General features: G+C 35.5%; 4 protein-coding genes across 7 annotated transcripts; 2 read left to right on the plus strand and 2 right to left on the minus strand.

Annotated features, from left to right (window-relative positions):
- The first annotated feature begins 3,488 nt into the window (after positions 1 to 3,488).
- Positions 3,489 to 6,309, plus strand: LOC120178632 (endoglucanase 5-like). The gene is made up of 10 exons (XM_039184429.1): positions 3,489 to 3,908; positions 3,996 to 4,196; positions 4,283 to 4,369; positions 4,452 to 4,616; positions 4,727 to 4,850; positions 4,963 to 5,126; positions 5,300 to 5,633; positions 5,733 to 5,777; positions 5,876 to 5,929; positions 6,020 to 6,309. Exons 1-10 carry the CDS (start codon positions 3,489 to 3,491, stop codon positions 6,307 to 6,309), a joined length of 1,884 nt encoding a protein of 627 aa, XP_039040360.1.
- A 256-nt stretch (positions 6,310 to 6,565) lies between these two features.
- LOC120178653 (nucleolin 2-like) lies at positions 6,566 to 10,499 on the minus strand. Of its 3 annotated transcripts, none has more exons than XM_039184451.1 (18): positions 10,301 to 10,499; positions 10,137 to 10,179; positions 9,820 to 9,989; positions 9,499 to 9,624; positions 9,303 to 9,413; positions 9,108 to 9,221; positions 8,917 to 9,015; positions 8,704 to 8,805; positions 8,519 to 8,626; positions 8,286 to 8,402; positions 8,119 to 8,187; positions 7,933 to 8,018; positions 7,735 to 7,852; positions 7,553 to 7,641; positions 7,363 to 7,453; positions 7,187 to 7,278; positions 6,785 to 7,104; positions 6,566 to 6,690 (listed from the first exon to the last, which is right to left on the minus strand). In XM_039184451.1, exons 1-18 carry the CDS (start codon positions 10,331 to 10,333, stop codon positions 6,659 to 6,661), a joined length of 1,920 nt encoding a protein of 639 aa, XP_039040382.1. In that variant the 5' UTR covers positions 10,334 to 10,499; the 3' UTR covers positions 6,566 to 6,658. The 3 variants fall into 3 exon arrangements, with proteins under 3 accessions (XP_039040382.1, XP_039040383.1, XP_039040384.1); XM_039184452.1 differs by having other exon boundaries at positions 8,519 to 8,628; positions 8,715 to 8,805; positions 10,301 to 10,498; XM_039184453.1 differs by lacking the exons at positions 8,704 to 8,805; positions 8,917 to 9,015; positions 9,108 to 9,221 and having other exon boundaries at positions 8,519 to 8,628; positions 9,308 to 9,413; positions 10,301 to 10,496.
- Positions 10,500 to 11,964: 1,465 nt separating this feature from the next.
- On the plus strand, positions 11,965 to 12,975 carry LOC120178656 (MAP3K epsilon protein kinase 1-like). Its single transcript, XM_039184455.1, has 3 exons — positions 11,965 to 12,395; positions 12,536 to 12,650; positions 12,853 to 12,975. The coding sequence occupies exons 1-3, from the start codon at positions 12,178 to 12,180 to the stop codon at positions 12,922 to 12,924; spliced, it is 405 nt and encodes a 134-aa protein (XP_039040386.1). The 5' UTR covers positions 11,965 to 12,177; the 3' UTR covers positions 12,925 to 12,975.
- Positions 12,976 to 13,578: 603 nt separating this feature from the next.
- LOC120178654 (histone-lysine N-methyltransferase ATXR2-like) lies at positions 13,579 to 17,056 on the minus strand. Of its 2 annotated transcripts, XM_039184454.1 has the most exons (15): positions 16,861 to 17,055; positions 16,690 to 16,765; positions 16,524 to 16,609; positions 16,092 to 16,429; positions 15,897 to 16,009; positions 15,752 to 15,783; positions 15,449 to 15,594; positions 15,124 to 15,211; positions 14,960 to 15,008; positions 14,810 to 14,864; positions 14,581 to 14,650; positions 14,428 to 14,497; positions 14,163 to 14,239; positions 13,936 to 13,989; positions 13,579 to 13,848 (listed from the first exon to the last, which is right to left on the minus strand). In XM_039184454.1, exons 1-15 carry the CDS (start codon positions 16,942 to 16,944, stop codon positions 13,738 to 13,740), a joined length of 1,449 nt encoding a protein of 482 aa, XP_039040385.1. In that variant the 5' UTR covers positions 16,945 to 17,055; the 3' UTR covers positions 13,579 to 13,737. The 2 variants fall into 2 exon arrangements, 1 of the variants encoding a protein (XP_039040385.1); XR_005521531.1 differs by lacking the exon at positions 14,581 to 14,650 and having other exon boundaries at positions 13,810 to 13,848; positions 16,861 to 17,056.
- Between the last annotated feature and the right edge of the window lie 1,845 nt (positions 17,057 to 18,901).

The following is an 18,901-nucleotide window of genomic DNA, read 5'->3' on the forward strand; positions in this document are numbered from 1 at the left end:
GATTGAATCGTGTTGCACGCCAAACAATTAATTGTTCCTCATTCTTTCTCCTCCATATATTCGGGTTTTTCTTCCTCAATGGCGATGTCTAGACCTTGTTGGAATAAAGCGTCTAACACCTCGCCTTGCCACATTCCAAAATGACCGGATCCATCGAACAACTCCACTGAGAAATTTGCATTTGACATCATCATCCTCACCGGTCCAGATGAAGAGCTTGATGTCTCAACTGATCTTTATTTTGGCATTTTAATTCCAACGAACAATATTCAAAAGCATGAACTGTATCTTTTCAGCAACGGAACAACCAGGATAACCTCAACCGAAGCTCTGATGTCAATTGTTGGGGAAATCGGGTTATTTCCCACACGAACGTAATTTCAAAATTGACCTAAAATGTCAAGATCAAAACCACCAAATGTTGCACAGCGGATAAACCTGTCAAACTATTGAATATTGAAACACAATGGAAAAAAATCGAATAAAAACAATAAAGGAGAGAACACACCAAATTTACGAGGTTCGACGAGAATATCGTCTACTCCTCGCGAACCACACCGGATGATAACTTCACTATATCGCCAATATTACAACAAATGAAATTATTTAGAATTCTCAAAGTGGGAGAATGAATAATACAAGAAGAAGAGAGAACTTGTTTTTGGGATGATTTCTAATGAAATACTTAGGCCTATTTACAGTTGAGTTTTAAGGACTAAACTTATAAATAACCTAATATTTTAGGGATCAAACATGAAAAATAAGTTGGCCACCTACCAATGAATTTTCCAATGTGTACAAGTTGGCCACCAAATATGAAATTCTCATGTTCAAAGTTTGACCACCAACCAAGATGAAATTTCCAATAAGTTTGCCACCAACCAAGATGAAATTTCCAACGTGTTAACTTAATTTCAAGCCAAATCTAACAGTTGTCACACGTGCAAGGGTTACAGCTGCAGTGATCGTGTGCCGTCCATTTCCGATGTATCACCCGTCGCACACCTGCACAAATAAATAAATATATATATATATATATATATATATATATATATATATATATATTCTGAACATTTTATATCCAAAACATGTACACCAATAGAAAAGACAGGGGAGAGAGAGTACCGGCAAACGACACTACCGGGACATGGCGAAGGGCAGCCGCAAGTCTCGTCACAAGCGACGCCGCTTCCCTTAGGTTTCATTATATTCACTTTCTTCTTTGTTTCCTTCAAATCCATTGCTACTTAATAATGTTCACAAGTGAAAGTATAATATATATATACATACATGCAATCTTATTTGCATGAGAAAACAGGTGGCACCCCCCGCTTCAAACGGTATAACACAACCGTGTACGTGTCGCAAATTATTTATTATTCTATTTTAATTAAATTAGTGGGTTAACTACATGAAAAATCATTTACATTTGTGTTTTGTATATTTGGTCACTGATTTCAAAATAGATAAGATATGATCATCTTCATTTATTTAATTAATATATAATCACTTCGTTTTTATTTAATTAAGACGTGGTTATTACGGGTTAACTGATATTAACAACTAACATAATATATGAAGTGATAGTTGATATAATCAGACATTTGATCCTTGTTATTTACATATTCTCTCAATTTAGTCATATTTTTAAATAAATTTTAACATAAAACATATATTTTTAAATGAAAATAAAAATAAAATGCTTTTAAATAAAATATTTTCCCCAATTTACTTTCCTTTATTTTCTTTCAACTAAAGGGTGACACATGGGGAATTCCAATGATGGCTGCAACGGTTGCAGGTGTTATAGTTCGACTACATGTCAGAGACATAGTGGCCGGAGAAATAACCGAGCACGTAGGCTGCTCGTTGGCACTAACATTGGTTAATAGCTCATGGTCACAAGTTATTCTAGCAGGGATAACATGATATTTGATTGCATCAACAATGGTGGAACTAATGGAAACAATAAGATACAGATAAGATATCCATATAGGAAAGATTGAAAGATTTCCATAGACCGATATGCAATGTATAAAGTACATGTTATTTCGACGAACCATTTCATTTTTCATTTTAAATTATTTTTATATTAATAACAATAAAATATTCGGACTAACTATTTCTATTTTTTAAAATATTCTTCCATGCTAGACTATAAATCTCTAATCATAAAAAAATTCATTTACTAAATTATATTTTGATCTTTTTTGCTACGTTTATATTATTTTATATCTATATATTATCTACCATTTAAAAATAACTTCCAATCACTTAACATTAAACTATAAGCTAAATATGATAAATATTATTGAAATTTCATTTTAGTAGCTAAACACCATGATAAAAGTTCTATAAATCTAGAATATATTTTATGGAACTTAAATTTGAAATCTCAAATACATGAACAAAGGTACATATAGAGTGAGGGAGGTTCTTATTTTTCTTAAAAAATTATGTCAAAGTCTCTATCCATTTAAATTTAAATAAAATTATATTTTTATTTTATTAAATTTTATCTTAAATATCAAAAAAATTATTATTTTAAACATAAATAATTTATTTCTTTCACTCTTTTGATCTTAATTTGATCTCTACTCAGATATATATATTGCCAATTCAAATATATTTTTATATTTATGTATATATTAATTGTTTTTTTACGAAGAAAAGGGTATTTTCAACATCCTTTTATGGGTCGGCATGTAAAACAACTAAAATTACATGAGTGTATTGCTCTTTTCTCATGTCATGTCTTTTCTCGATTATATTAATAATTTTTCATAATCATACGTAAGTTTAGTTTTTATTTCATTTTAGTGTTTGCCGTTAATTTTTATTTCATTTTAGTATTCCCGTTTAAAATTTAACGTTAAGTTTAAAAAAATGAAATTTTAAATAGTAAAATAACCAAAATTGATAGTTTAGGTATTAAACATGTTAAATTTTAGTGACAGGTACTAAAATGAAATGAAACTAAACATTAAGTATGATTTTTTTTAAATTAAAAATTTAAGTATTAAATCTGACCAAAACTGATAGTTTAGATAAAAAAAATATGTAGTTATCCTTAAATAAATTAGCCAATCCAATTTACTCAACCTCAATTACAATACAATCAATATCTTAAATTTTAAATTTTAGTATTTGTAATTCATTTCTATTAGTAAAATCAAATTAAAATACAATGATCGGATGTTGGCTTTACTATCACTAACGATCGGACGGTCAGGGACTCAGGATGTTCCCAATGAATCATAAACTAATTTATTATTTGTCGACTTTTAAATATAACAAATAAAAACCTATAATATTCGACGTGAGAAGCTCTACTTGATTTGTTAGAAAATATAGGAATTAAAACGTGAAGCCTACCACTATCACCCGACACCACGTAACCAAATCTCACACAGATTTTCAGACATATTTTCCTATAAAACAACCCATGTTCCCAGCTATGCTTTGTGCATCTCAATTTTGAGGCAATCATGAAAACCTTAAACTTTGCTGTTTGCCTTGTTCTAGTCGGATTACTTACCGTTACGACAGCGACGGCGACGGACGAGTCCAACTACGGTGAAGCTCTCGACAAGACCTTCATGTTTCTCGAGGCACAGAGGTCCGGTAAGCTACCGTCGGACCGCCGTGTCAAGTGGCGGGGCGATTCCGGCCTCGGAGACGGGTCTCTTCGAAATGTGGATTTGGTAGGAGGGTACTATGATGCAGGGGATCATGTGAAGTTTGGGCTGCCAATGGCGTATAGTGTGACAATGCTTGCATGGGGAACTATTGAATATAGGAAGGAGATTACCGGTTTAAACCAGATGGGACATGCTTTGTGGGCAATCAGATGGGGCACTGACTACTTCATCAAGGCTCACACTCAGCCTAATGTTCTTTGGGGACAGGTTCGAATCTATGTTGCTCGGATTCGGATGTCGTACAATTAATCAAACGACGTAGGATATTTAATTTATGTTGTACGATTTGAGCAGGTTGGCGATGGGAACTCCGATCACTACTGTTGGGAGCGAGCCGAGGACATGACGACTCCAAGAACCGCTTTCAAGCTCGACCAGGACCATCCCGGCTCGGACCTTGCGGGTGAAACTGCTGCTGCTTTGGCTGCATCGTCAATGGCTTTCGAGCCTTACAACTCTTCTTACTCTGATCTCCTCCTTGTTCATGCCAAACAGGTAAAGAACATCTATTGATCTTAACAATTCTATTCCCAGAAACAAACCTGGATTTTCTTTGACTTTTAGATCTTTATACTTTGCAGCTTTTCTCGTTCGCGGATCGATATAGAGGTCTATACGACGATTCCATCCCGAGTGCTAAGCAATTTTATAAATCATCGGGCTATTCGGTAAGTAATAGAGAATCCATGATCATTTATAGGCACGAAAATCGGTTTTTTCTCATCGAGTTTTATTTGTTTTTGTTTGAAGGATGAACTATTGTGGGCTGCGGCATGGCTATTCCAAGCAACCGGAGAGGAGCAATATCTGAAGTATGTTGTGGACAATGGTGCATACATGGGTGGAACTGGTTTGGCTGTCAAAGAGTTCTCTTGGGACAACAAGTATGCTGGTGTGCAAATCCTTCTTTCTAAGGTAAAATAAGATTATTCGAATCTTAACATCTACAACCGTTCCCTTATCCTCAGACTTCCAAACATATAAACGATTACTCAATCGTCTAAAGATCAGTGCTGCCATGGCAGGTATTAATGGAGAAAAAAGGCAGTGCGTACGCATCGACATTGAAGCAATATCAGGCCAAAGCAGATTACTTCGCTTGTGCTTGCATGCAAAAGAACAATGGCTACAACGTCGAACTGACCCCTGGTTCGTATTTGTTCGATGAGAACTCGTATTTCCGAATGTTGCAATAACAACAATGCTAACTGTACTAAGACTCGTAATCTTAATTTTGACTGCTCACGTATTTGGTTACCAGGAGGTTTGATGTATGTGCATGAATGGAACAATATGCAATATGCCTCAGCTGCTTCATTTCTTCTTGCTGTTTATTCTGATTCTCTCTCTGCTGCAAATGCCAAACTCACTTGTCCCGACGGTCAAGTTCAATCTCACGACATCCTCGATTTCGTCAAGTCGCAGGTAATTCTAAACCCAAGATTTAACTCAATTGGTTCACGTCGACTTCCTTAAAACACGGTCAAGTTCGAGTATCCGGCACTATATTTGACGCATGTCCAAATATATATGACCAGAAACATCGAATACACTAACTACATGTATAGGCCCTAATATTGCTTGTATTTGTTGCACAGGCTGATTACATTCTAGGCAAAAATCCCAAGTCAATGAGCTACATGGTTGGCTACGGACAGAAATATCCGACCCACGTCCACCACAGAGGAGCATCCATCGCCTCGATATCGATTCTTCCATCGCCAGTGAGCTGCGTCCAAGGGTTTGATGCCTGGTATCGCCGTCCTGAAGCGGATTCAAATGTAATACACGGAGCTTTAGTCGGAGGGCCCGACTGGAACGATAATTTTGATGATGAACGTTCAAATTATGAGCAAACCGAGCCTACAATTTCTGCCTCTGCTCCTCTGGTCGGAGTCTTATCTAAGCTCGAAAGCCTACACGGAAATACAAGTAAGAACGATATGAACTCGACAAGGATCAAACATAGTTCAAATAGTTTATGACCACAAAATATCTCATCTACATCGTTTTTAACTTGAATTCTTACAGAACTGAACCATAAAGGAACAACAACAAATAACCAACCAACACAAAGTACGCAAAAGGATTTTCCTTTTTCTCTTAATCTAAACAACATTTCCCTTTTCTTCTCCAATTTCATCTAATCAAAGTTCATATTTTAAATCCAGCAGCATACCATCGCCTGCAAATGCCGGTGCCTAGCCCGGTATCATCAGGTAATAAACGAGCACCATCCCTTGCTCTTGATATTCAAATCTTAACATCCGTAACACTCTCTTATTCTCAATCATCCGTTTGCAATTGTTCAGGTGAGTCAGTTCGATTCGTTCACTCCATAACCAGCAAGTGGAACGTGGGGAAGACGACATACTATCGACACAAGGTGACGATGAAGAACACCTCGCAAAAGCCGATAACCGACGTTAAATTGATGGTTCAAGAACTGACGGGGCCAATATGGGGGCTGTCGCCGACAACAGCTAAAAATACCTACGAGCTTCCACAATGGCTTAGGGTGCTGAAACCGGACTCCGACTACAGTTTTGTTTACGTTCAGGAGGGACCCCAAGCCAAGGTTTCATTGCTGAGCTACCAATACCTTTGATTCTACCTAGAGGCCAAAGGCAAAATTGGACCAAGATCAAATTATTAATTTTTGGGAGATCAAAGAATACTTTATTTACAATTTTCAAAGTGATTAAAGAAAGAACCGATGATTGCAACATTTCCAGATAGACAAACAAATTTGAAGTTTTCTTTCACTTGCAAAAATTGATAAACGTAGGCAAAATTCTGGTAACTTAACAAACAAGGCACTTAATATTGTGAAAAAATACTGGTAACTAAACAAGGCTCTAAAATTGTGAGAAATTCGACATGATAATCAAGAGTTTAATAATCTAAACAAAAAACATTTAAACATAGGGGTCCCTGGGAACAACTTCCACACTTGCTTAATCATCATTGTTAAAAGTGGTCTTCTTTCCTGCAATCAAAATTAGTTAATTAATAAATTATCTCTTAGATAAAAAGAAACTAGAAATAAATACAAAAAGGAAAGCACAAGTATAAAAAAGTACCTGTGCCAGCAGCAGCAAGGTTTGGCTTATTATAAGGTGTTCCACGTCCGCCTCTGCCACCACCAAATCGACCACCTCCACGTCTGCCACCTCGGCCACCGTCCCTTCCTCCACGTCCACCGCGACCACCACGGCCACCACTATCCCTTCCACCACTCCAGCCACCACTCCTTCCACCTCTTCCACTGCCTGGACCACCACCAAAGTCACCTTTCGGTTTTGCCTCATCCACAGTCAAGGAATAATCATTAAGTTTCGATCCATTAAGTTCTAGAGCTTTGTTCAAACTATCCTCATCCTTGAAATCCATGTAAGCAAAACTGCAATAGATTGCATATGATCAGATATACCACTAAAAATCACAAGAATACTTCCAATGTATCAAAACTCCAAGATACTAACCCTTTGATAGCACCGGTTTCTCTATCTGTTGGTACAGCCACTCTAGAAATCTCACCGCAAGAACCGAAGTGCTCTTGCAAGGAATTCTTAATCTGGAAACATTTCGGACAAAATAGATATAAATGAAAACTAGGACAGGAAGAGCAACAAAAAATTACTTAAAGCAAACCACTAACCTCGTACTCATCGAGAGATTGATCAAATCCTCTGACAAATATTGTTTGAGATCGACTTTTCCCACCTTTCTGGAATGAATTGTTTTCATTGCTGCAAATCAGTTGAACACATTAATCCAACTAAACTAGATCAAGGGACCAAAAGAGATAAATATATGCACCAATTCCCATAGTGAGGTAGGGAAATTACCCGCTGTAAGGTGTATATGCACCCCTTTCACGAGCCAAATCAAGTCTAACAGCACGATTCAGCAAATACTCACCATTCAATTGTAGAGCCTGCAAAAGAGATCATTGCAGAAAACATATAAAAGATTTAGCTTATCCATCTGACATCCATGTTAGATTAGAAACTGAGTCGACAAAATCTACCTTTTGTGCAGCCTCAGCAGTAGCAAATTCAACATGTCCATAGCCCTTAAAGTTACCTTCATGGTCGGAGGAAAAACGAACTTCAACAACTTCACCAGCATCTTTGAAGAAATTTTTCCTACAATATAAGAACAGAAAAGATGAAAATATTTATATGTATAAAAATCAATTAAAGGGTACCACAGAACCTAAACATACACATCAGCTTCTTCAACTTGAAAAGATAAGTTTCCCACAAACAGTGTCTTTGATCCTGGAGCTTCAGGAGTAGCAGGAGTTTGGGGCTGCAGAAAAGTTCTGATCAGATCCAACCAGCTTGACAAAATATCAAAATAACAAGATTGAGGTGACTTCCGAACGAAAGTCAAAGGGAAATGAACTTACAGCATTCTTAGTAGACTTCAAATCCTGCTTGGCAGGTGTTGAAGCATCAACCATTTCCACATCTGTATCCTGATTTTAACATAATAGAAGTAAATAACTACATCAGGCAATCATCACATCAAGCTTCCAAAAGCATGTACAGAAAATCAGTTCCTAAGATGATGTACCTTCTTCTTTGGAGCTTTTTCTTCATCACTTTCCTCATCATCTGATGATGACTCCTCAGATTCTTCTTCACCACTGCTTTCTTTTTTGAGGACTTTGGCCTTTGAAGCAACCTTAGGCTGGAAAATTTATAGGAAAAAAACAAAAGAAACCCCTTGATAAACAAATACAAAAAATAGAAGTACCACAAATAAACTGAAACTGCTAGTTTATTGAATTCAAAGTTAAAGCACACCTCTTCATCCTCAGACTCGCTATCATCAGAGTCATCACTACTGGATTCCTCAACCTTCTTGGCAGGAGGAGGAGCCGCTTTCTTCACAATAGTTGCTTTCTTATCATCCTAGGGCAGATCAACAGAGTCAATAACAAATATGAACAAGATAAAATGGAGAGAGAAATTTATGAATAAGGTATCACCTCATCGGAATCGTCATCCGAATCCTCCTCAGAGCTGCTATCACTGGATGCAGTTTTAGTCTTTGCAGCAGCTGTGGGCAAAGCAGCCTTTGGAGCAGGTTTCTGCATTTGTATACATCCGGTTAGCAAAATTATAAACCAAATCTTCTCATGTTTGGTCATAAGGTTCAAAGAAATCATTTATTTGAACATTTCTGACATCCCAACACTCACATCATCTTCATCCGAAGAGGTATCACTTTCCGAACTATCACTGGATTCCTTTTTCATAACAACAGTAGGTGCTTTCTTAGCAGCAGACTTTGGTTTTTCCTGCATATGCAAAACAGTATATTTGTAACTTACGATCACGAAAGCTCCAAATCAAATTGAAAAGGAACATCATTCAACAATCTAGCACTTACTTCATCTTCATCTGAGCTGCTATCTTCATCCGAACTACTGGAGGCCTTATCATTTTTAACAGGTGCAGCACCATTTTTGGCATCTGCGGCCACATTGGTTTTTGCAGCAGGCTCCTAAATCAAAATTTAACAACAATAAAGTCGAGATTTTCTAGTAATTCTAGTGTTAGATCTAGTATTTGCCTCAATACTCACATCATCCTCATCAGAATCCTCATCGGAACTACTATCAGCTTTCACCGTCTTGGCAGCCGGAGCAGAGGCTTTTTCAGCAACAGCAGGTTTTTTACTCTGAGCAGGAGCTTCCTGGAAAAACAACACAATGAACATGAAGAACCATATATTATCTATGCAACCATACATAAGTTACAAGCAAGAGAATAATACACACTTCAGCAGATGAATCTTCCTCGCTACTAGAGTCTGAAGAATCCGAACTTCTAGCTTGTTTTGCTGTCTTAGCAGGCACCGAGCCATTCTTGGCGATAACCGGCTGTTTCTTTGCAGGGGCAGGTTCCTAAAGAAAATAAATAACAAAAATCAGGCAAAACAGAGGATGCTTTATTTTACAGTTAACTATCAAGAAATATTCAAAACACGACAAGAAACCAACAGAAAATCAAGCATGAAATGAAAAGAGAACAATCAGCATATCGAAACAAAAACAACAAATGCAGAATCACAAGTACAACAGTAGTTGGTTTTAGCATACATCTTCAGATTCAGAAGAGTCATCGGAAGAACTACTGGTTTCGTCTTTCTTCTTCTTCTGGGTCTGTGCTTCAACCTTGGCCTTTACAACAGCTTGTGCTACCCCATCGTTTTTCTTCTGCTTTTTTGTAGCCACTAATTTCTCAGGAGTCTCTTCAGCTTCTCTCTTGCCTATAAAGAACCATAAAAGGGATGAAAAATCAAAACCCATAGTTTCATAAACAGAAAAGAAAAAACAAAACCATACAAAAAGCAGCTCTCACACAATGAAAAAAGATTGAAAATTTAAAACCCAAAAAATAATACAAAAAAATCTACCTTTCTTTCCGGACTGAGGAACTGCATCAGCAGCTACTTCAACCTGCAAAGGACAAAGAAAAAAAGAACACAATTAAACCCAAAATAAAGAGCTTAAAGGAAAAAATAATCCATAAAAATCAAAACTTTATTTTTAAAAAGAATGATGAAAGAAAAAAGAGTACTTTGGGGGTTGATTTCTTGCTTGATTTCCCCATAGGATGAGAGTAGGAGAGATTTGAGAGGTGAGTTGTGAACTTTTATGGGCTTTGAGAGATACTAAAGAGAGACGGCTGCTTGGTGCAGAAGACTCGCAAAACCCTACTCTTGAGATATTTTTAGAGTTCGGTTTTAGGGTTCTGAGTGAGAGGAGGCGGTTGAGAGAATATAGCGTTTTGGTGTTTAGCGGTACGCAGAACGCTTTCTGCAATTTGCGAAAGAACGCGCGTTAGGGTTTTTGCATGTTCGCAAACTGTAGCGGGAGAATTTGCACGTGTGACATCCTCAGCAGTCGATACCCTCTTCAACAGACCCTCATGGTGGACTGTCCAAAAAATCTAGTGATGCCAATCAGGTCATTCGGATCATTCGGATCAGATCAGATCAGATTGGATCATCTGATTCTAATTTATATTTGATTTAGGTTCGGTTAAGTCAGATCAAACATAGTATGGGTTAATGAAAATTTAATTCAGATCGGATATTAAATCGATTCAAAATCAAATCGAATGATTTTCGATTAGGTTAACATCGGATCAATTGTTTCTGGTCAAGTTAATATCAAATCGGTTAATTTCATGAGTATGCCTTCTCACCCTTGGCCATTATGCCTAATGATGCATTTACCATGAAATTTGGTATATCTAGTCTGCTAGTTATCAACCATGATTATTTGAGACTTCACAGACCTGGTTCTTGTGTCATGCCTTAAAAAATCATGTGAACTCGTGTAATAGCTTATCTTTTTTACCAAGATCTTCTTTAGAGTGCATAACTGCTACAAATTAAAGTCCGTTTGCTGAATTAGTGAACAATTGCTCTCTGCTTTTGAAGTACTGGTTTCTTGCAACTCTGCAAATTATGTTCCTTTATTCTCATTCATGAAACATGGATTATGAACCAGGGGTGTATTCGTTTCGGTTCGGTTTTTCACTAAAATATGAATCGAACCGCCCTTTGTTGGTTTCTGAAAATGGGAACCGAAACCGAATGGTGTAAAAACCATGATTTTCGGTTTGGTTCGACGGTTTTTGATTGTTCATTATTTTTCAACTCAACCTCAAAAAATTCAAATTTAAAGCTTAAGTCGAGTGCAAATATATAAATCTAAATTTATTAAAAAATATTGTTAGTTTTAATATTTTTTATTTATTTAAATTTATCTTATAATAAATTCAAAATAGATGTGTTTTGGGTACTTATTTTCTTTTATTTTTAACTCGGTTTAAACGGTTTTCATATAGAAAAACTGAAATCAAACTGAATTGGATATTTATTTTTTTAAACCGAACAACAAATTGAAAAACCCGAACCGAATAGTCGGGTTCATATTGGTTTTCTCGGTTTCGTTGCTCAGCCCTATTATGAACTCATTGAGTGATCTCAATAATAAAAGAGAGTGTTGTTCTCGCTAGACGACCCGAGTTCGAGTAGCCGCGTCTATAGGGTGTATTATCAATGTCTAAGAAAAATTTTGAACATATACTACCTTATAATCATCCCAAATTATTTAAAATATATATATGAAACATTAATTATTCTATCCTCGGCTGCCCTCTTTCAGTCCAAACATCCACTTGCATACTATATTTGTCATTAATTATGTTATTCATCTTGCTTTCAACATTTTTCTGACAATATCTTTATCTTCTGAAGGTCTTCAATGCTCTGTTCAACTTGTGCAAGATAAATAAGAGGAGACAGGAACAAGCAGCATAAAATGGAATCATTCCACATTTGATGAATTTTATCATGTCGGATTCTCCCTTGAAACAATATGCATTGCCGCTACTGTGCGACATGGCTCATGCGTCACGTAATTCAAGGGAACAGTTGAGGGCCCATGGTAGATTGGATGCGTACGAGTTTGCTCGATGACGAGCTTTGGTCCGTGACGGCACTAGACTCGCTCGCTGTTTGCTTGGTTCATGACAATGACAGTCGCAAGGTGGAGCAAGCTTTGCTGAAGAAGGAAGCAATCCAGAAATTGGTGAGGTTTTTCCAATGTTGTCCGGAGCAACACTTCGTCCACATATTGGAGCCATTCTTGAAAATCCCCACGTACGAGATGCCACACCTCTTCTTTGGTTCTTTTCTTGGTCCTTTTAAGAGTTTGCGGTATCGGTTGATTAGATTGTTCATGGTTAAGTATCAATACAAGAACATCCTCATCCGTTTTACTGTTCGAATCGGCATTGCAGGAAATCATCCCGTATAAACACGACATTAGCCGTTAACGGTTTGACGCCCCTTCTAATCTCAAGGTTGGATCACCAGGATGCCATTGCTCGCCTTAATCTACTTAAACTAATAAAGGTCAGTACGCTCCTTTCCCTCGTCAGAATCCGTCTGCCATCTACTTTCTTTACCATCCATTCGATGGATTCCATATTCTTCGATATAAATTCGTTTCACGAGGTCCCATTAAGATTGTTCACGTTCCTGACCTCTAAACAAACAAAAAACTCTGCCTTTGTTAATCATTAAAGTGGCTAGTATTCTTTTCTGGTGTTGGCAGTCTGTTTACGAGCACCACCCGCGGCCGAAGCAATTAATCGTGGCGATTTACCGCATAAGTTACAGAATCTAATCGAGGAACGGAGAGACGGGCAGAGGTCCGGAGGTCAAGTGTTGCTACTTCGTTGCTCAAAGCCCTTCATATCAACACCGTCTTGTAGAAAAAAACAACTCATTCCGTCTCATGTATATGTTCTATTCTTTAGGAAGGCAATGGCTTGTTTTTAACCTTTTCTTTTTGGCTCATAAATAATCTTCTAGCTATAGAGGTATTTTGTTGAGTCTCTCAATTATTAAAAGTTATAAAATTGTCACTCAACTTTATTGTTAAAAAAATCAACAATAAATTGGATAACCATGACGACTAAAATATGATAATTGTTTAAAATTTTAAGATCATATTTTATCATATCACAATTATTTTTTAATTTTTAATAGTCGTCAAAAGACTCAATAAAACAAAATTTTATAATCAGAATATCATCTTATAACTAGTAGACAAAAAATTTAATAAGAGCAATATCTTACCGGGGACCATTTGCATACTTTACCCATTTTTAAATTGGACCAAAAAGAATTTAGATAATAATTTTAATATAAAATGAACATTACATAAATGATCATATCCTAAATTCTTTTTATTAGTAAATTTGGATATAGGTATTAAATTCCAAATTTAAAATTATAGTTTGATAAAAAAAAATTACTAATATTTATCAATTAAATATTAACATCCAAAACGTCAATTTTACTTAGCTGGAAAATATATTTATATAATTTTGTTCCTCTGAAAACTCAACTCCAAGAGCAAAATCCAAATAAAAATTGATTAGTTTAAAGCTGAAGGCAGTAAACTTCGTCATTTTGGCAACACGTCGATTAGGGTCTAGGATTCTTCATTCAAACACCTGGGGCACCTGCATCTAAAACCGTAATCCGCAAGCAACGCCTGTCTCTCTTTGAACGAAAGGTCCTCGTCTATGTATGAAATTGTCACCTGAATGAACCATTCATATGTTATCTTGGTTCTCATTTAGATTTTACAGCCAACTCTTAATAAACAAGATGAGAAAGGAATAGTTACCTCCTCTCCCTTGCAAATAGGTCGGAGGGCAATCGTCGCTTGGCCGTCTCTGTCCTGGAACCGGAATTATAAATGAAGATTGACCAATGAAGATTAAATAGTATATGGACATCATGCAGATTAAATGGGAAACATATAGGCTAAAAATTGATATAATAGCCTATATGTTAGTAAGAACCAAAACAAGCAATCTACTAGTCGATTAGATTATTATAGCACAGACGTACTTCTTCTCTCTTGAATGCTTTAGCATTAGGACAGCAAGAATGGTTCATGCAGCTCTGTAAAGGAAAGAATGCGGTACCTAAAGAAAATGCAGCCAGAAACGGGAGTCATACGTTGATACTCCAAGAAAAGTGAAGAGTCAGAGCAACATAGCTTGATTGCATCGAGGAAAAATAGAATTCAGCTGAAAGTGGACACTTTCAGTATATCCGGAAGCATAAGAAAACGGAAAACTTTATTTAGTATCTCAATCAAAGAGGGTTTTACCTTGGCAACAAATGGAATAATCTTCACCAAGAGAATCCAGATATGGTTGTGTAATTTTCTCAGCTTCTTTCTGCCACAAATGAAAGGAAATGACACAAGATATTCATAATCCAAAGAAATTTATTAGGCAATCAAAAGGGAATGAGTTCTAACCTTTTCAGGAGGTGGAAGATCATCGATGTACAAAAAGTAATCTTCCACTGGAGATGCTACAACCAGGTCACTGTTACAGAGGGAACTCCATATCACTACTTGAAAGCCGAGCAAATTACATGTGCTCCATGTTTATTTTTAAGGAAAAATCATGTAATTGCTACTATGATTTTTACCTTGCACAAAGTCCTTTCAATGCGAAAAATAAAAAAGGTGTAATGGAACTTACAGATTATTGAGCTCGAACATGCCGATAATCTGCCCGTAGATTTCAAGGGAGAATACTTGATAAGATTAAGGACTATACTTTCATTAATTAAAAGCAACATTGCTTAGAAAATAATAACATTAATTACATTGATGCTTGGAGATAGGATACATGGCTCACATTCCTTGTCAAAAATGGCTTCCTTGAGGAGCTGAAGTGACTGAAAATGTTCAAAATAACCAGTCAATGTAAGACTTTCAGGAGAAGAAAAAATGACTACTAATTCAGCCTAGTATGTGCATGTTACATGAATCACCAATACAAAGAAATCTTACTGTAAATGCAAGCTCCCGAATTTGCCCCCTAAATGTCGCTTCATCAGACACATCAATGTCATCTGGCAAGGAAATACAGTCCCACCACCTATGGAAGAAAAGTCGGTAGTTTTCTTTTTAAGTACAAAGTATCAAAATACCTTCCAATCCAAAACTAATATTTATTTCCATACAAATACAAAGTATTCACTGGAGAGTTTAATTCTCAAATTACAGAAACATGATTGAGGAGATGCCTATTCCTGGATTTATAGATCCAAGGTATCAAAACCGGCGAAAATCGAATCCTAGGCATTACATAGGAATTGATGTCAATGACAGTTACCTTCTCTTATGTCCAATTGATATTGGTTTCCAAGCCTCCAAAAGTAAGGACATATCAGTTCCTGAGTTAATAGATGCAATCTTCTCCTGTTTGCTCAGATGAGATGCTTTGAACTTCCGATACCTTAATATGGTGAAAGAAATTGCCTGCAACATGGAAATCAAAGAAATATATCCCTAGATAGTAGATACTCAAGATAAAGTGAACATATAAATCACCCTACTTTGTACTCCAAAGTCCAATGAAAAGTTAAAGCCATACCAAAAACTAAAGCTAGAATGGAGAAGTTAGCAGCTTTATTACCTTGGCAGCCAGGAGGAAAATGTCATTTGTTTCTGAGAAAGTAAAGATACAGGTTATAATAAGTAAAAAATAGAACTAAGTAAGAAATGACACATGTAAACAGGAAGCTCATTAACATTAATATTGTATAATGTAAAATACTTACCATTGGCATGTTGTATGAACTTTAAAAGTGCCTCTCTAGAACAAGACTCTGATTTCTCTCCAGTACAGAGTAAGCAATGAAACGAATCCCAATCAGCCTCCGCACACGACTTGCTATGTCATTCAAAGAAAAAGAAATGTTAGCTTAAAAAGGTTAAAAATTTTAGTGACATAAAATATAGCAACTTTAACTAACCTACAGTAGAATGCTTCTTCACATCCACCGGGGCATGAAATGATATAAGGCAAGGGAAATTTGTTGGAATAAGGCAATGCCAATTCACCATTCATTAAGGACTCAACAGCCGTTGTAGGCAAAGGAATAGTACTACTAGAACTTCTAGAAGCTCCATTTTGCGCACTACGGAGATTATAAGCAAAGCGATCAACTTCGTCTTCATCAGATGAATTGCTTTCACATCCATTATGTGAAGAAACTCCTATTCCAAGTGTTTTCAGATACAGTATTCGTCCTATTTGTTTCTCTATTGAACCGATAAATTTGAAACAGTGACTACAAACTAAACAATCAATCTGAAAATTTGTCAAGAAAGAAAAAAAAAAGTAAGCAATTAAACATGAATTAGATAAAGAAAGAAAAAACACACAATGAATATATCAAAATAACCTTGTTCGAAGGATGCTGAGCTCCAACGAGCATTTGATCCTTGAAAATGAGTTCTTCTTCTTCAAAGTCCGTTTCGGCAAACACACCTACCGAGCAAATTACGCAATTATAACTTCGAATAAATGTAATTAATGGAAAACAAAACAAAAATTATAAAAAATTGTACCTTTTCCAAATTCGCCGTTTTGTTTCACTTTGATGCCTTGGCATCGGCGTTTCGAAATAAGCTGCTCGAAATACTCCTGCGTTTTGATGAACGTACAGAAACGGACTTAGCTGAATAAGCTAGAAACGAAGAAGGAAAAAAGAGAAAATGAAGGGAAGGTGGAGTGACTGCCTGGACTAAGGGAGGAGACGGTGGCCGGAGAAGGGAGGCGATTTGATCAGAACAGCGTTGATCGATAGGGCAAATCAGTTCCATTGCTTTGCTTTTGCTGTGCCGCTGCTGCGGCTTTACTGCCTCCGCTCGAGATACAGAAGTCGACTCACTGATTAATATTTGACGGCGCCAGAAAAATCAGGTGCGGGGATGTCCTCGGTACTACGGTGCGTGCTATTTTTTCTTGGGCATAAACTGGATTTTTGTAATATATTAATCTTATATAAAAAAAAAGGTAAATTATAAATTTAGTTTTTGTTTCATTTTAATATATATCATTAAAAATTTAAGAACCAAAATAGACTAAAACTGATATTTTAAGTATTAAACATATAATTTACCCTAAAAAATTAAGCTTAATACTTTCCTCATGTACTATAAATTAAATTAAGGGGTCGTTTGTTTACTGTTAAATGAAACCATTCAACGTTGAAGGCTGAACTATTTAGCATTCAGCGTGTTTGATTCTCACCTCTGAATGAAGACTATGCTGAATGAAACAGCAAAACATTGTTGAATGATTCAGCATTAAAGTACATTCTGAACCATTAAGCACCCGGTATTTTACCATAATACATATTTTTTCACATGTTGTCTTATTAAACAATCATATCTTATAATATAATAAATCAATATGAAGATAAAAATGAAAATGTTCATAATTCATATTGTACATTCAGAACCATTATCAAACAGCATATCACATTCAGAGTCAATTCATATAGAGCCTTTGAATCATTCAGGCCATTGAATCATTCAGGCCATTGAATCATTCAGTGCTTAATCATTTTATTTTATCAAACAACCCCTAATATAAAAAACTGAAAACTTTTAATTATATGTTCTAGAAATTATGAACATAAAAATATATTTTTAAATATTTTTTAATATTTTTATGAATTTTTATTTTTTTCTAAAGATATCTTATTTCTTAGTTTTTCACGATAAAATGATTCAATGACTAAATTACAAAAAAAAATAGAGACCAAAAGAAATTTTAGGCTAAAGTAAATGGATAATAAACTATTAAGCCCAAAACAATATATTTTAAAATGTAAATTTAATCAACACTTCATATTTTTATAGGTAAATTAAAATTTTGGTTACTAAACTTTTCTCTCACTTATTTTACACAATATACTTTAAATCTTTTCAATTTCCCCACTAACTTAATGCATTAGATTTTTTTGATCACTTAGTCATTTCCTCACTAACGGCATTATAAATGAATTTTTATATAGATGTAAAACAATATCGTTATGGTGAATTCTTTTTTAAAACGACATCGTTTTAATACCGTTAACTATTTAATGACAATAAAAAAACCCTCAAGGTATTAAGTTCAATTAGAGATGCACATAGCCGGATTTAAATCCGATCCGGATCGGATAAAAATCGATCCGATTTTTTCACAAAGCCAAAAAACCGGTTTATATAAAAATCGGTTCGGATCATAACCGGTTTGGAGGGCCGGATGATGTAACCGGTTTCGGTTTGAAAAAAACAGGTTTTTAAAAAAAACCGGTTTTTAATCCGATAAAAAATCCGGTCATCCAATTTTTTAAACCTCAGACCGGATTTTTAAACCCCAAACCGGATTTTTTTTCCGAATAAAAACTGGTTTTTTATCCGATTTTTTTCAAACTGGTTTTTAATCCGGTAAAAAATCTAGTCGTCCAATTTTTTCTCAAACCGGTTATACTATTCAATGAGGAATTAAAAACTTTTAAAGTTCAGTGAACAAAATAGGAGAGAGAGTAAAATTTAGTGATGAAATTTGTAATTTCCCATTTTTATAATATTATCCTTTAAAATTTAATGTATCAAATAATTGAATTACATCCACTATTTTATTTTAAAATGTCAATCATATTTATAATTTAAATTCAACATTCAATTCTAAATATATTATGATTATTAGTAATATCAATTTCTTTTATCTTTTATAATTTAAAAATTATAAACGATCAAACCTTTGTGTTTTGAATGATTAAACCAT

Source organism: Hibiscus syriacus, unplaced genomic scaffold (assembly GCF_006381635.1).
Source record: "Hibiscus syriacus cultivar Baekdansim isolate YM2019G1 unplaced genomic scaffold, ASM638163v2 tig00112354_pilon, whole genome shotgun sequence".
NCBI lineage: Eukaryota > Viridiplantae > Streptophyta > Magnoliopsida > Malvales > Malvaceae > Hibiscus > Hibiscus syriacus.

Excerpts from the sequence above, each read along its gene's own strand:
- LOC120178632 (XM_039184429.1), top strand. The coding sequence starts at position 3,489 with ATGAAAACCTTAAACTTTGCTGTTTGCCTTGTTCTAGTCGGATTACTT. Across the intron at positions 4,370-4,451 it reads ATAAATCATCGGGCTATTCG|GATGAACTATTGTGGGCTGC; the intron begins GTAAGTAATAGA and ends TTTTGTTTGAAG. Across the intron at positions 5,634-5,732 it reads AAGCCTACACGGAAATACAA|AACTGAACCATAAAGGAACA; the intron begins GTAAGAACGATA and ends GAATTCTTACAG.
- LOC120178653 (XM_039184451.1), bottom strand. The coding sequence starts at position 10,333 with ATGGGGAAATCAAGCAAGAAATCAACCCCCAAA. Across the intron at positions 8,627-8,703 it reads CGGATGACGATTCCGATGAG|GATGATAAGAAAGCAACTAT; the intron begins GTGATACCTTAT and ends GATCTGCCCTAG. Across the intron at positions 8,403-8,518 it reads GCGAGTCTGAGGATGAAGAG|CCTAAGGTTGCTTCAAAGGC; the intron begins GTGTGCTTTAAC and ends TAAATTTTCCAG.
- LOC120178656 (XM_039184455.1), top strand. The coding sequence starts at position 12,178 with ATGGTAGATTGGATGCGTACGAGTTTGCTCGATGACGAGCTTTGGTCC. Across the intron at positions 12,396-12,535 it reads CCATTCTTGAAAATCCCCAC|GAAATCATCCCGTATAAACA; the intron begins GTACGAGATGCC and ends TCGGCATTGCAG. Across the intron at positions 12,651-12,852 it reads ATCTACTTAAACTAATAAAG|TCTGTTTACGAGCACCACCC; the intron begins GTCAGTACGCTC and ends TGGTGTTGGCAG.
- LOC120178654 (XM_039184454.1), bottom strand. The coding sequence starts at position 16,944 with ATGGAACTGATTTGCCCTATCGATCAACGCTGTTCTGATCAAATCGCC. Across the intron at positions 15,212-15,448 it reads TCAATTGGACATAAGAGAAG|GTGGTGGGACTGTATTTCCT; the intron begins GTAACTGTCATT and ends TTTCTTCCATAG. Across the intron at positions 14,651-14,809 it reads ATGTTCGAGCTCAATAATCT|TGACCTGGTTGTAGCATCTC; the intron begins GTAAGTTCCATT and ends CCTCTGTAACAG.